The 14618-nt window shown below is 36.5% G+C and overlaps 1 protein-coding gene across 6 annotated transcripts in view; it reads right to left on the bottom strand.

Annotated features, from left to right (window-relative positions):
- The window catches only part of VPS13C (vacuolar protein sorting 13 homolog C), a 174221-nt gene that overhangs the window by 23989 nt on the left and 135614 nt on the right, over nt 1–14618 (bottom strand). For all 6 annotated transcript variants that reach the window (XM_021094362.2, XM_021094365.2, XM_021094370.2 and 3 more), the window contains 8 exons: nt 13903–14138; nt 8681–8822; nt 7250–7390; nt 6139–6220; nt 5955–6024; nt 4331–4442; nt 4103–4216; nt 2042–2181 (listed from right to left, as the gene is read on the bottom strand). In XM_021094362.2, coding sequence (XP_020950021.2) covers nt 2042–2181; nt 4103–4216; nt 4331–4442; nt 5955–6024; nt 6139–6220; nt 7250–7390; nt 8681–8822; nt 13903–14138 — 1037 coding nt within the window. The remainder of the gene's footprint in view (nt 1–2041; nt 2182–4102; nt 4217–4330; nt 4443–5954; nt 6025–6138; nt 6221–7249; nt 7391–8680; nt 8823–13902; nt 14139–14618) is intronic.

Raw genomic sequence — 14618 nt, 5'->3', positions numbered from 1 at the left:
TAGCATTGCCATGTGAATCTTGAATATAACTCTGGTTGCATTTCAAGATTATTTTTTGGACTGAATTCTCCCTCAAAATATTTACTGAGTAAAAGGTTACAGTAACATTTAAGGCTGTTTACGTTCCCATCTCTTGGCGCAGTGGTTAACGAACCCAACTAGGAATCATGAGGTTGCGGGTTCGATCCCTGGCATCACTCAGTGGGTTAAGGATCCTGTGTTACCAAGAACTGCCAGTCGCAGATGCGGCTTGGATCCCACATTTCTGTGGCTCTGGCGTAGGCTGGCGGCTACAGCTCCGACTAGAAGCTTAGCCTTGGAACTTTCATATGCCATGGGTGTGGTCCTAGAAAAGACCAAAAAAAAAAAAAAGGTCATTAGGAATTCCCGTGGTGGCTCAGTGACTAACAATCCAACTAGGAACCATGAGGTTGCGGGTTCATTCCCTGGCCTTGCTCAGTGGTAAAGGATCCAGCATTGCCCTGTGAGCTGCAGTGTAGGTTGCAGATGCGGCTCGGATCCGCATTGCTGTGTCTGTGCCGTAGGCCGGCAGCAACAGCTCCGATTGGACCCCTAGCCTGGGAACCTCCATATGGCGTGGGAGCGGCCCTAGAAAAGGCAAAAAGACAAAAAAAAAAAAAAAAAAAAGGCTGTTTTCACTCATACAAATAGTTTTTTTAAAAAAGTGCCCATTTTTTAGAGTCCTCCCCTCTAGTACTAGGATTTCTCCTATTTTGAAATCTTTGATAATTTGTTTTGCATATATTCTTTGATAATTAATAAAGCTAAACATTTCTGATATCTATTCGCCACTGCAGCTATTCTTTTGTGAATTATCTCATATTGTCCTCTGGTAACCATGGTACTGGAATTTTTAGATTAAAAATTAAGACTATTAACCTTTTGTTATATTTAACATATTTTTCCAGTTGGTTCTTAATTGTTTTCATTAATCTTGTTGTATTTAATTTTTATGTAATGAAATCAATTATTTTTTTATTTTTAATTTTTTTTTTCTGGCTGCACCTATGGCACATGGAAGTTCTGAGGCCAGGGATCAAACCGGTACCACAGCAGTAACCAGAGCCACAGCAGTGACAACACCGGATCCCTAACCCACTGAGCTACCGGGGATATCCTATTGCTTTTAAATGGAGAAAGACTTCCTTTTTTTTTTTGGAGATTTTTACAGCATTAACTTCTATTTTTCCTAAGTTTTTGCTTTCTATTTGAGTTTTGTGTTTAGGCCTTCGATTCCTATGAAATTCTATAGTATGTAAGTGAGGTGAAAATGATATAAATTGATTTTTTTTCCTCCAAGATAACTACTTGTCCCAATACCATTGTTGATTATTCAATAAACATTCATTGAATTTATATTATGTCCGGCATACATATTCTAATATTAAATGTAGCAAGGAATTATTATCTATACTTTGCCATATGATTATACCAAAACCTAACCCTATTGCTATATATTCCTGAATATATTTCCATTTAAAACATAGTAAATTTATAAAATACTACTAAAACAATTCAATGTTTATTCTATATTCATGTATTATCTAGATATTGATAATAAGGAAATATTAAGACTCTTTATTTTTATGAATAAACTAGGTATAAAGAACATAATTAGAAAGTAACCACACTCTTCAAGTTTAAATAGTAAGAAGAATCTTTTTTCCTGAGCTAACATTCTAGCAAAAAAATGGAGAGGATTAGAGTTCCCATTGTGGCTCAGTGGTTAACAAATCCGACTAGGGACCATGAGGTTGCGGGCTTGATCCCTGGCCTCGCTCAGTGGGTTAAGGATCCAGCGTTGCCATGAACTGTGGTATAGGTCGCAGACGTGGTTCGGATCCTGCACTGCTGTGGCTCTGGCGCAGGCCGGCAGCTACACTTCCCATTAGGCCCATAGCCTGGGAATCTCCATATGCTGCGGGTGTGGCCCTAGAAAAAAAAAAAATGGAGAGGATTAATATCCAGAAACATGATTCTGGTATGAAAGCCTCCCAGTACACTTTAACATAAATCTTACTTGAATATAAGGTCATCCACATCAGTCAGAGTAGCACCTATGCTTTTCAATAGCAGGTTGATGGAATGAATTGGAATCATTTCCTGTTCTTCTTTGTCTGATTCTTCACCACCAGAACCCAAAGATAAACTCAAATGCAACTGAAAGAAAAATAATTTCAATAAATGAAAAAAGCAAAAAGTTTATACACATAGAAATCAGACTGTCCAGATACAAACTAATATTGTATCTTTCAATAAGAGTCCTAAAGAATATTATTTGCTACTCTGTATATGACATAGAATAACTCACACTATCTGATTCTCATATTTACTTTTTGATAAAATATAAATCAGTTTGTTCCGAAAATCAAACTGTAATTTTATTCAAAGTATATAAATACCACTGTGTTTATAGGAGGAGCCTAAAACACTTTGCAAAAATTGCAGGGCCATTTGAAGGAAGAAAAAAAAAAAGTCAACTGACTCCACAAGTAGTCTAAAACTCAAAATAATGGATAATCATTTATTTTAATCCAATAAGATAAATAACTTCTGGTAACAATTAACAATAATTACTGTGGTATAGTGATACAATAATAAAAAGTAACAATAACACGACAATTACGGCAACAAACAGCAAGTTCTAAAGAATTTTTTTAAAGGGTAACAAAAATTTTCAGCTTCCACAGACCCCTTAACTCAGTATTTAAACAGAGATTTTCACTTTCTCAATTAGCTTCTTGTACGTTGTGCTGCATCATCATTAGTGCAACAGTGCCAGAAGACACAGGCAGAAGGTAATTCAACATGTCTAAGTAAAGCAGGTAACTCTCCCTTCTCATTCTGCCCTTCTTTTAGGCATTTTCCCTAATCAACAGAGGGCTCAATAGAGGGGGACCTGAGGCAAGGCCAGGAAGGCCCAGTTGCTGGTTATTTTCTTTGACATGGACTTTTGCCCATCTGCAGACTCAGAGATGCTGGGGTCCAGAAAATATAACTCAAGTGAAAAGAGATCCAACCTTTTCCTACAGCAAAGCCACCATGGAATAAGAAAATGACTATGGCTCATGATCTTAAATATTCAACTTCATGGCACAACCCCATGCCTAAAAATATGTATAAGTAAACCACCAAACTTTAATATCCCTGAGATTATACACTCCATGAAGTCATTTTATATCTTCCATAGCAGGCCTTCCTTCAGTACATATTTATTGAAGGTACTGGTCAATCTCAAAAATAACCAATTTTCATTTATAATGAAAAAGAAATTGTGTATAACCTACCACATAAAATCGTATCAATTTTATACCTAACACTATGGGTATATACTACCAAACTAATGTATTGATTTATAATAATAACTGCAGTTTATAAATCTATTCTCTTAGGTGAATGGACTGATGAATACAATTGAAAATAATGTGCTGTACACAGTTTTTGAGAATGTAAAGGATCATCAATATTTTCAGAGTTCCTTAATTGTAAATTTGGCCCATTACACAAGTTTAGAGCTTAACGGTTGAGAGCACTTGTGAATCCACTAAGCAATCACCTTCCCCTATAAAAGCTAAAAAGAACAACAAAAGGAGATAAGGAAATGGGTTCATAAAGAACAAAATCAGGCAAGTGAAAGGTATCCAATTTTCCACTCCTTTGGTTACAATCAAATTTTGAAAGGGTGAAAAACACCACATCAACAGTATAATACCTACTTCAGCGTTTTCACATTCTGGTTAGGGCACCCATTATAGCTTTCTATTCAGACAGTGACAGTAGTTACAAAGTGCAACCAAAACATTAAACATCGGTGAGCACTTTGCTTAATTAAGAAATGCTTCTGTCAGCTTCTTCCTGAATAAAGGGGTTGTTAATTCAAGACTAGAGATCATGCTCTGGTGGTTTCTCTGTGGGAATTATGGATGTACATATGTTACAGAGAATTGTCCTAATTATTTCAGTAAATCAAACAAAATTCCCACCAAATATTTGATACCACACATTAAAACCAACATTTGTACACAGATCCTTTAAAAGTTCTACAATAATTCTGTCAAATTCGCAAAGAATTATGACAAACCTTAATAGGAGAAATATGGAAGTGCTCAAAGAAACTAAGAATGGATGTATCAGTCACTGAAGTCTCCACTAATTCTGTGTTTAGAGCATCAGATTCTTTCTGGATTAACTCTGTCTGAAAAAAATTAATCAAGAATTTGTATTTTAAATTTTTTTCTACTACAATCAGTTCAAATAATGGTTGATTTAATTTTATTTTGTAACTTTCTCCCCAAGTAAAAATTATTACCCGTTTTCTTTCAGCTTCAGGATCAGCTGTTGGAGTAAACAGTGCAGTAATAGCTCCTAGAAACCCCTGATCAACTTTTAAGGCCATTTCCTGAATGAGAACCATAAAATACCTAAGGAAAAAGAAATTTTTTTAAGAGGAAGAATTTTTTTTTTAAAGATAGAAAAGGCTTTCTAACAAATCTTATAATTTTCCCTGTTAAAACTTTGATTTTGGCCAAAAACCACAGCAAGATCTTGATCTCTAAAAAAGTGTTAGTTAACAAGATCAAAGTCTACTTAGATTGAGATCTTTTTTTTTTTTTTTTATTAAAGTGAAGGCTTCACTAGAGGTAATACTACTATATCAACATTTAGCACATAAAGTCCCAAATTTCACATTTATCATGTTATGGAGAGACAAAAACGACTAGACGAAGTGGCATAGTATTATCTAATCTTTTAATTTCACAGAAATTGTTTTAAACGACACACAAACATAGTTATCATTTATAGTTCACTATTTTATATTCTAGTGGGAATTACAAAGGGGAGAAAGCAGTTGAAAGAATTTTACGCCCTGGGAGTTTCAGTTGTGGCTCAGTGGTTAACGAGTCCAACTAGGAACCATAGGTTGCAGGTTCGATCCCTGGCCTCGCTCAGTGGGTTAAGGATCCGGCGTTGCCATGAACTGTGGTGTAGACTGCAGACGCGGCTCGGATCCCATGTTGCTGTGGCTCTGGTGTAGGCTGGTGGCTACAGCTCTGATTGGACCCCTAGCCTGGGAATCTCCATATGCCACAGGAGCAGCCCTAGAAAAGAGAGAAAAAAAAAAAGAATTTTACACTTCGAAATGTACAGAGGCTATTAATTTTTTTTCAATTTATTTTATTGAAGTACAGTTGATTTACAACGTTGTGTGTGTGTGTGGGGGGGTGTGTTTAGGGCCGCACCCACAGCATATAGAAATTCCCAGGCTGGGGGTCGAGTCAGAGCTGTAGCTGCTGCCCTACACCACAGCCATAGCAACTCAAGATCTGAGCTGTGTCTTCAACCTATACCACAGCTCATAGCAACGAGAGATTGTTAACCCAACGACGGGAACTCCTACAATGTTGCATTAATTTCTACTGTACAGCAAAGTGATTCAGTTATACATATATATTCTCTTTCATATTCTTTTCCGTTATGGTTTATCACAATATATTGAATATAGTTCCCTATGCTATACAGTAGGACCTTGTTTATCCATCTACAGATAGGAAATCACTTGACCAAAAGTGGATCGGTATGTTCAGGTGGAAAACAATTTTTATATAGAAGTCACTTTCGAAGGCTCAACAGAAATGAATCTGACTGCTATCCACAAGGACACAGGTTCAATCCCTGGCCTCACTCAGTGGGATCCGGGGTTGCTGTGAGCTGTGGTATAGGCTGCAGGTGCAGCTCAGATCTGGCATTGCTGTGGCTGTGGTGCAGGCCAACAGCTACAGCTCCAATTCGACCCCTAGCCTGGGAACCTCCATATGCTGCAAGTGCAGCCCTAAAAAGACCAAAAAAAGAAGTCATTTTCAAAAGAGTAAAATTTATTTTCAAAGTAGATTCTTATTTTAAATTCCTTTAGAAAAAGGGGAATATTTACTTACTTGAACTGTAAGACTTTACTGTACTCATTAAATCTCGTGATGATACTCACATCAATGAAAGGTTTGGGCTCTAAAAGGGAGAAAGGAAACAGGAAAAAGACAATTAAGCTTTATAGTCTATCAAAATAATGTCTACTCAACTTTCATATGTAGGGTGTATTTCATTTTTTTCTTTTTTTTTTACCTGAATCCAAGGCAATAGATTTTGGAGGGGCCACAGGATGAAATACAACAGGGAACACTGTACCTGGTAACTGACTATCGACCTGAATAAAAAGGAAACTAATTCAGTAGGACTTAAAATAATTTAAACTTTTAAACATGCCACCAATTATATCATAAGTATCTATACATATACATGCTGCTATTAGAAGTTTTCCTTTAAATCTACAATTCCTATATATCTCACCAAGGGCAAGCTTTTGCATAAAGGAATACGTAAACATCCTCATAATTGCATTAAATTGTGCAGGATCAACACTATTAATGGAAACATTTGTACCTACAGATCATGTGAGATTTCAACAGTGTGTAATTTAAACAAAACTTAAGTGGAGACTGGCTATTAAATTAGACGTTAGGTATTAAGAAAAAAAAGAATAAAAATGTCCTACACGGTATTAGTAGATAAAAGGGAGAGATGGAGGGAGGCAGGAAGGGAATAAGCAAACAAGCAGCCAAAACCAAGCTCCAACACAGCCCTGCTCATTCCCATAGAGAATGACAAAAGAAAATCTTATTTGGGGATTTCATGAAAATTCAAAGGAATATTTAAAAATAACAATTTCAGGAGTTCCCATCGTGGCTCAGCATAATCAAATCCGACCAGCATCCATGAGGTTGCAGGTTCAGTCCCTGGCCTCGCTCAGTGGGTTAAGGATCCAGTGTTGCCATAAACTGTGATGTAGGTTGCAGATGTGGCTCGGATCTGGCGTGGCCGTGGCTGTGGTGTAGGCTGGCACTGCAGCTCTGATTCAACCCCTAGCCTGGGAACCTCTATATGTCACAGGTGCGACCTTAAAGAGGAAAAAAAAAAAAAAAAAAAAAATTCAGTATAAGAAAATATTCTGGCAGGTTAACTAGTCAAATTAAAGTCTCAACAGTCACAAAGTCTTTAGTCTTGGCTAATAAGTGTGCTGAATCTGCAGGATCCAAGGGAGGAGGAGAATAAACATATAAGCAAAAAGAAAAATACCAATTACGATGTATGATAGAAACTTGTAAATAAAAAAAGATTCAGACCCAAGATCCCCAAACTGATTAGATATATCTATTGAATAGGAAGACAATGTTACCTGAAGCCAGTACAACCTGGCTCTTAAACTTCTTTGGTGAGGAGACTGCTTAAATTCAACCTGAATTCCTGATAAAAAATCTCGCTTTATAGGGCACCGAAATGGGAGGCGCATTTCCATTAGGTCTTTGCCAAAATTCACCTAGAATAAAAGCACATGTATTTGTGATGAACTGGCCATTAGCAGAGTTGCTCATTTTAAATATCCATTTAGAGAGTTCCTGTCGTGGCTCAGCAGTGTACAAACCTGACTACGATCGATGAGGATGCGGGTTTGATCCCTGGCCTCGCTCAGTGGGTCAAGGATCAGGCATTGCTATGGCTGTGGTGTAGACTGGCAGCTGTAGCTCCAATTTTACCCCTAGCCTGGGAACTTCCATATGCTGCAGATGCAGCCCTTAGAAGCAAAAAATAAATAACTAAATATCCATTTACTCACAAACTTAAAAGGGAAAATATCTTATCTCTAGGTAGCATCAAAAGATCTACCATAGGATGATCTACAGTTGAGATATTTGAAGCAAAATCATCACTTTTCTACCAACGTTACAAGGAAAACAAGAAAACAACTGAGAACTTTTCTATTACATAAACTGTACTGAAGGAAAATGAGCCATGCTGTTTATTTTTAAAAATCCGTAATAGTAATGAGTAATGCCAGATAATACTGAAACTTTACTTTGCTTTAACAAAGTTAAACAATGCATAGTTAATAGCTTGGGTTTGATACTAATTACGTAGATTTTTTTTTTTTCATTTGAGAATGATCAACATTTATAGGGATGGGGGGTAGGGAGCACATCTGGTGACAACAACAAACTCAACTGTCAGTCATCAAAGACAGGACAAGACGGAGAGTAATCTCAGCTGTATGAATGAACCTGCAGCCAAGCTTCTGGAGTCTTCTTGGAGCACAAGTGACTTTCACTTTCAACTGAGGAGGGGCTTGTGTAGAGAACACCTTTATTTGTGGACATCTACTCATGCCCAAAAATCATTCACACTAAATCAATTAAATTGAGCAGGTTTTCTATAGGATTATCATCACTGAAACATACAATTCCGTATAACCTTTATTTAGCAATATATATGCGTATCATTTAAAGTAAAGGAGGAAAAAGTTTCAATAAGCAATTTTAATTTCTCCAAGATTTTCCTAAAAAGTTATATGAAACTATCAACTTTGTAAATAGATGAAATTATAAAAATGCAGACAAGAAACATTTGAAATGTTACACAGTATATGATTTAATGATACTAATTAAAAATGTAGTAAAGAATTTTATTAGTCATACCAATTCCACTAATAAGTTAGTTTCTGCATACACATTTTTACTTGGATAGTAAAATTTCACTATCCAAATTTTTACTTGGATAGTAAAACCAGCAATAACAAAATACATACATAGGAAACAAAACAATTTTGGTATACCTCAAAATTATCATCTACTTTAATCCAGCCATGTTCTCTTGATTCTAGATATTTCTTGTAGGACTTTTCCAACAAAATTATTTGCTTCTGACTAAAGGGCTTCCATTTCTGCTTTGGTTTCATCTCCCAAACAACACCGGAACTAAAATAATTCACAAAGAAAATTAATTAAATTAAATACACATTTAGCCTGTGGAACTATCATTACTCCAAATTATCACAACTGTCAGAGTCCTATGAAAATCACATTTATACAAGAGATTTTTTGTGTGTGTCTTTTTAGGGCTGCGCCCGCGGCATATAAAGCTTCCAGTCCAATCGCAGCTGAAGCCACTGGCCTACGCCACAGCCACAGCCACATGGGATCTGAACCTCGTCTGTGACCTACACCACAGCTCACGGCAACGCCAGACCCTTAACCCACTGAGCAAGGCCAGAGATCAAACCCGTGTCCTCATGGATGCTAGTCCAGTTTGCTAACCTCTGAGCCTTGATGGGAACTCCAAGAGAATTTTTTTAAATGCAAAATACGTGAAATGTAAGTGCATAAAGAAAATAGGCAGGAGAACGTGTTTTTCCATCACACAGTGACATAAATGAAATAAGGGACTGGCAAACTTTTTTTCATAAAAAGCCACAAAGTAAATATTTTAGGCTTTGTGGGCTGAGACAAAAATCGAAGTTACTATGTAGGCACTTTAAAAAATGAAAGAAAAAAACAGTACCACATTTTTTTTTTTTTTTTTTTAGGGCCTCACCCATTGCATATGGAAGTTCCCATATGGAAGGCTAGGGGTCGAATCTGAGCTGTAGTGACCGACCTACACCACAGCTACAGCAACACAGGATCTGAGGCATATCTGCGACCTACACCACAGCTCAGAGCAACTCAGGATCCTTAACCCACTGAGCAAGGCCAGGGATCGAACCCGCATCCTCATGGATACTAATTGGATTCGTTTCCGCTGAGCCGCGATGGGAATTCCGACACCACCACAAAATTTTTAATTGATGAATTTCAAAACATAAAAATAACAACTGGGTACAATTTTTAAAAACCCAAGTCTGTTAATGAGAAAAACACCCTTGCTCCCTCCCTTCCTCTGTCCATTTTTCCTTCTTTCTGTTCTTCCATCCTTCGTTTTTACTGAGGCAGAACTGACATATTATTTAGTTTCAGATATACAACATAATGATTCAGTATTTGTATATACTGTAAAATGATCACTACAATAATATTTAACATTTGTTACCATAAATGGTTACAAAAAAAAATTTATATTTCTTTTGTAGGGGCGACAACTTTTTCTTCATCAGGGTTCAAAGTTGGTGCTCCCTCAGAGTTCCTGTCGTGGTGCAGTGGTTAACGAATCCGACTAGGAACCATGAGGTTGCGGGTTCGGTCCCTGCCCTTGCTCAGTGGGTTAACGATCCAGCGTTGCCATGAGCTGTGGTGTAGGCTGCAGACGCGGCTCGGATCCCAAGTTGCTGTGGCTCTGGCATAGGCTGGCAGCTACAGCTCCGATTGGACCCCTAGCCTGGGAACCTCCATATGCCGCAGGAGCGGCCCAAGAAATAGCAAAAAGACAAAAAAAAAAAAATCCTGTCATGGCTCAGCAGAAACAAATCTGACTAGTATCCTTGAGGATGCAGGTTCCATCCCTGGCCTCTCTCAGTAGGTTAAGGATCCAGCATTGCCGTGAGCTGTGGTATATGTAGGTCACAGATGCGGCTTGGATCTCATGTCGCTGTGGCTGTGGCACAGGCCAGCAGCTACAGCTCCAATTTGACCCCTAGCCTGGGAACCTCTATATGTCGTGGGTGCGGCCCTAAAAAGACAAATATATACATATATTCTCACCTGTAGTTGTTCTCTGACAACTATTTATAGAGGCTTCATTCACTTTCAAACTCAGAACTGGCTTCTCAAATATGCAACTGAACAGTATTGGTAACATCAGTTAACTCATCAAGAGCCAAGGAAAACAACTCAACTATTTGTCTTGTTTTTTAATTAACTACTGATGTTGCTCTGAATGCCCTCAAATCCTCAAGCAACTGCTCTCACCAAAAGGCTAATGCTCCTAAGTTTATTTTCTCTAGACATATTTCTTTAGCTACTACACTCGGACATGATTCAATTAATTCACCATAGGTAAAAGGCTTTCTTTGTGCAGCTAACAAATAGATCACTCAGAAACTAACTTCAGTTGCAGCTTCATTTCAGTTTTTGTTTTATCTTAAGAAATTCTTCTTTGATGAGATATCTTGTCTTAAGTTTTCTTATTTTTCTGGCCATTGCTTTCCTGTGAATTGGATATATCCTAATATGCGCTTAGTTTGGAAATGTAAAATATATTCAGTATAACTAAAATAGTATTCTTTTACTACATACATAGTGTTGTTACATAATAATGCTATGCCATTTTCTTTGATAACTGTGTCTCATAAGAGACATTCAAAATCTATTTTTCTCTTGTTTTGACATGATGAATATGCATTAATAAAAAATAAATAAAAGTTGCAGTATTTCCAGTTACAACTACATTACTGTCATTTGTTGCATACTGAGCAGCAGTGCAAAAGCAGCCATAGGCATGTAAAAGAATAAGCAAGGCTGTTTTCTGATGAAACTTTACTTATGGGCAACAAACTCTAAATTTCATATACTTTTCATGTGTTAAAATGTTATTTTTCTTTTGGTTTTTCAACCATTTAAAAATGTAAAAAAAATCATTCTTAGATAAAGGCTATACAAAAACAGGCAGCAGATGAGGCAAAAACAGGCAAGGTCATACTCTTGTTTGCCTAATGATGAAATATAACTCCATAATGCTTTACATAGCTTATTGACATTAATCATGACAGTATTAGCAATTTCCTCACTACATAAAGTGTTTAAGGGACACCAGTCAATGAACATAAGGAATAAACTATCTGCTATAAATTATACAGGTTCAGCAGAAATTCACGATTAAAAACTTCAGCAAACTAGGAAGAAAAACTTCTTCAATTTAATAAAGAATGTCTACAAAAAGCTACAGTGAACATCATACCTAATGGTGAGAAACTAGGTATTTTCTAAGATCAGGAAGATGAGAAAATATAAGCAAGAAGGTCCACCCTCACCACTCCTAGTCAACACTGTACAGGAAATACTAGGTAAGGTAAATGAGGAGAAAATGAAATAAAAGGTACAGAGATTGAGAAGAAAGAAAGAAAGACCTGATAACTTTGTTCTTAGATGACTGAAGTCTATGTAAGAAAATCCTAAAGACCAACCAACAAACACCTGCAACTAATAAGTTTCAGGATACAGGTTAATAGAAAAAAGCCAAGTACTTTCTTATACACCACAAAACATGAACTCTAAAACACAATAATGTTTACAATAGTACCAAAGAAATTAAATACTTAGGTATAATAAACAAAATCTAACAAATCTGTACAAGATCTATATGAGTCTGATGAAAGAAATCAAAGGTTTAAATAAATCCACATAATATATGTACATGTATATGAAGACTCAATACTGTCAAGATATTGTTCTTCCTGGGTCAATTTATAGATTATATCTGATTCCAATCAAAATTACAGCTAATTATTTCATGGATGTTGGAAAACTGATTCTAAAGTTTATATAGAAAGGCAAAAAAACTCAAAATAGATAATGCAATATAGAAGGAGGGAAAAAAGTCCTAAAGGACTTGCCATAAAACCGGAGAAATCAAGACAGTGTGATATTGATGAAAGAATAGAGAACAAATCAAGAGAACAGAATTGAGAGCCCAGAAATAGATCCAAACAAACACAGTTAACTGGTTTTTGAAAAGGATCAAAAGCAATTCAATGGAGAAAGAATAGTCTTTTCAACATATGGTGATGGAACAACTGGACATCCACATGCCCAAAAAAATGAAACTAGACAAAGAGCTTACATATTTCACACACTAAAAAAAAAAACCCTCAGTTCCCTCTGGGACTCAGCAGTAACAAATCCAACTAGTGTTCCTGAGAATGTGGGTTCGATCCCTGGCCTCGCTTAGTGGGTTAAACATCTGGTGTTGCCATGAGCTCTGCTGTAGGTCACAGACTTGGCTCAGATCCTGCATTGCTATGGGAGCTGGGAGCTTCCACATGCTGCAGTTGCGGCCCTAAACAAAAGCAATAAATAATATGCTGTGGGTGTGGCCATAAAAAAAAAAGATTTTCACTTTTAAAAATATTATACAATAATGAAATATATAGCCAAGAGACTATACTACTCATATATACATAAATATATTAATATTACATTAATGGTATACATGATACCATTTATTGAACCCTTAATCTGTTAGGTGTGCAAAGAGCATTACATACATGATCTCTATATTTACCTAATTTTCTACTTTGTTAAGCACATGATTATCAATAGACCCAATGCTAGTTATAGCTGATGACCATTCCCCCCAACAGCTTCCAAAAAAGAACGAATCTTTTACCAAAGTTAGTTTGATTAAAAAAACAAATAGACAAAAGCAAGTATTTTTCTTATGCAGAACCAGAGAAAACAACTGGTCCCATTACTATTAAAAAGTTCTAAATAACCACATAGTAAAGATTATGTACTCATATCAAATACCACCTCCTCTATGAACCTTTCTTCAAATTTATGTCACCCATTCTTATTGGCTTTTCCAACACTTCCCAGTTTCTCCAGCCTCTATAACATAAAAGTTGCTTCTACTTCTGCTTTCCACGGCAAGAGTATATACTTTATAGCTTTTCTTGATGTTTTTATAATTCCACTTTTTTTTTCCTTTTTTGGCCACCCCCACAGCATATGAATGTTCCCAGGCCAGGTCCAGGGATTAAATCTGAGCTGCACCTGTGACCTACACCGGAGCTGTGGCAATGCTGGATCCTTAACCCACTGTGCCACAGCAGGAACTCTCTATAATTCATTTTTTAAAATATACACAAACAACAAAGAAAGACGCAAACCTCTTTCTTTCCCACCAACAGATGAGTACTGTAAGGGCAAAGACATGATCTTAGTCATCTTTCTATCTTAAGGGCACTTCAACTAGCAGTGAAAACAACTGTTCAGTAAGTTTTGCTGAAAAAAATATACAGTATATCAAATTCAGAAGAGGCATTTGTTTATACTCATCAAACTTGATATTATGAACTTAATGCCTGTTAAATATTCCTGATACCTTATCTTCCTTCTTCCATACCTGGTTATTCCAATGTATGAAACTTCTTGCTTGTTTTCATTGTTAACCAGTGAAAGGCCAAGACTATGGAGAGAAAAATTTATTTCATGGTTGGCTTGCTCCATTTCTTCTGCCTGCAGTGCTTTGGAAACCAAGGCAACATCATCAGTGAAAAGCAAAACTCTCTGGCGCCCATCTAGAAATGATACCCAGTGTATCTGGATGTTTGCGTCATATGGAAACTGTCCACATTCATCCTAGGAGAAAGAGAGATTTTACATTAAAACCACAAAAGCTTTTATTTGTGTAAGTTGTTATTATTACCTAAAGTTGAACTACAGTAAAAGTATGACTACATCAGAAAACTATCAAAGTGACATACATTAACTAAAGTTATAATCTGTTTTAAAACACATTCATCAATTTTTTTCAAACAGTGACAATGGGTATACTTAATTTTTTTTATACCTTAGCTTGAGTTACCTAGTTAGTGCTCAAAGGGCACTGAGCAGGAACAAGAGTGTCCTTCAACAGCACCAATTCCATAAGATGCTTGTCTCTCAGATGGAGAACAGAATCATTTAGAAGTTTATTAGAAAAGTAACCTCAGGTAAAACCAACCTAGTTCATTTTTAGGTTTTAATAATTTATAATACTGCAAACACTTATATAAGTCACACTGATAATTACACTATGGTGATAAGTTTATATTAAGAAGAGCCTTCTTGGCTGACAGT

The sequence above is a fragment of the Sus scrofa genome, chromosome 1, assembly GCF_054392235.1.
Source record: "Sus scrofa isolate SSC_HxYL_T2T_F1_AM1 chromosome 1, Sscrofa_HxYL_maternal_Yorkshire_Landrace_v2.0, whole genome shotgun sequence".
Classification (NCBI taxonomy): Eukaryota; Metazoa; Chordata; class Mammalia; order Artiodactyla; family Suidae; genus Sus; species Sus scrofa.
The sequence above is the reverse complement of the archived record's forward strand: the minus strand, read 5'-3'. Positions and strand labels throughout refer to the sequence as shown.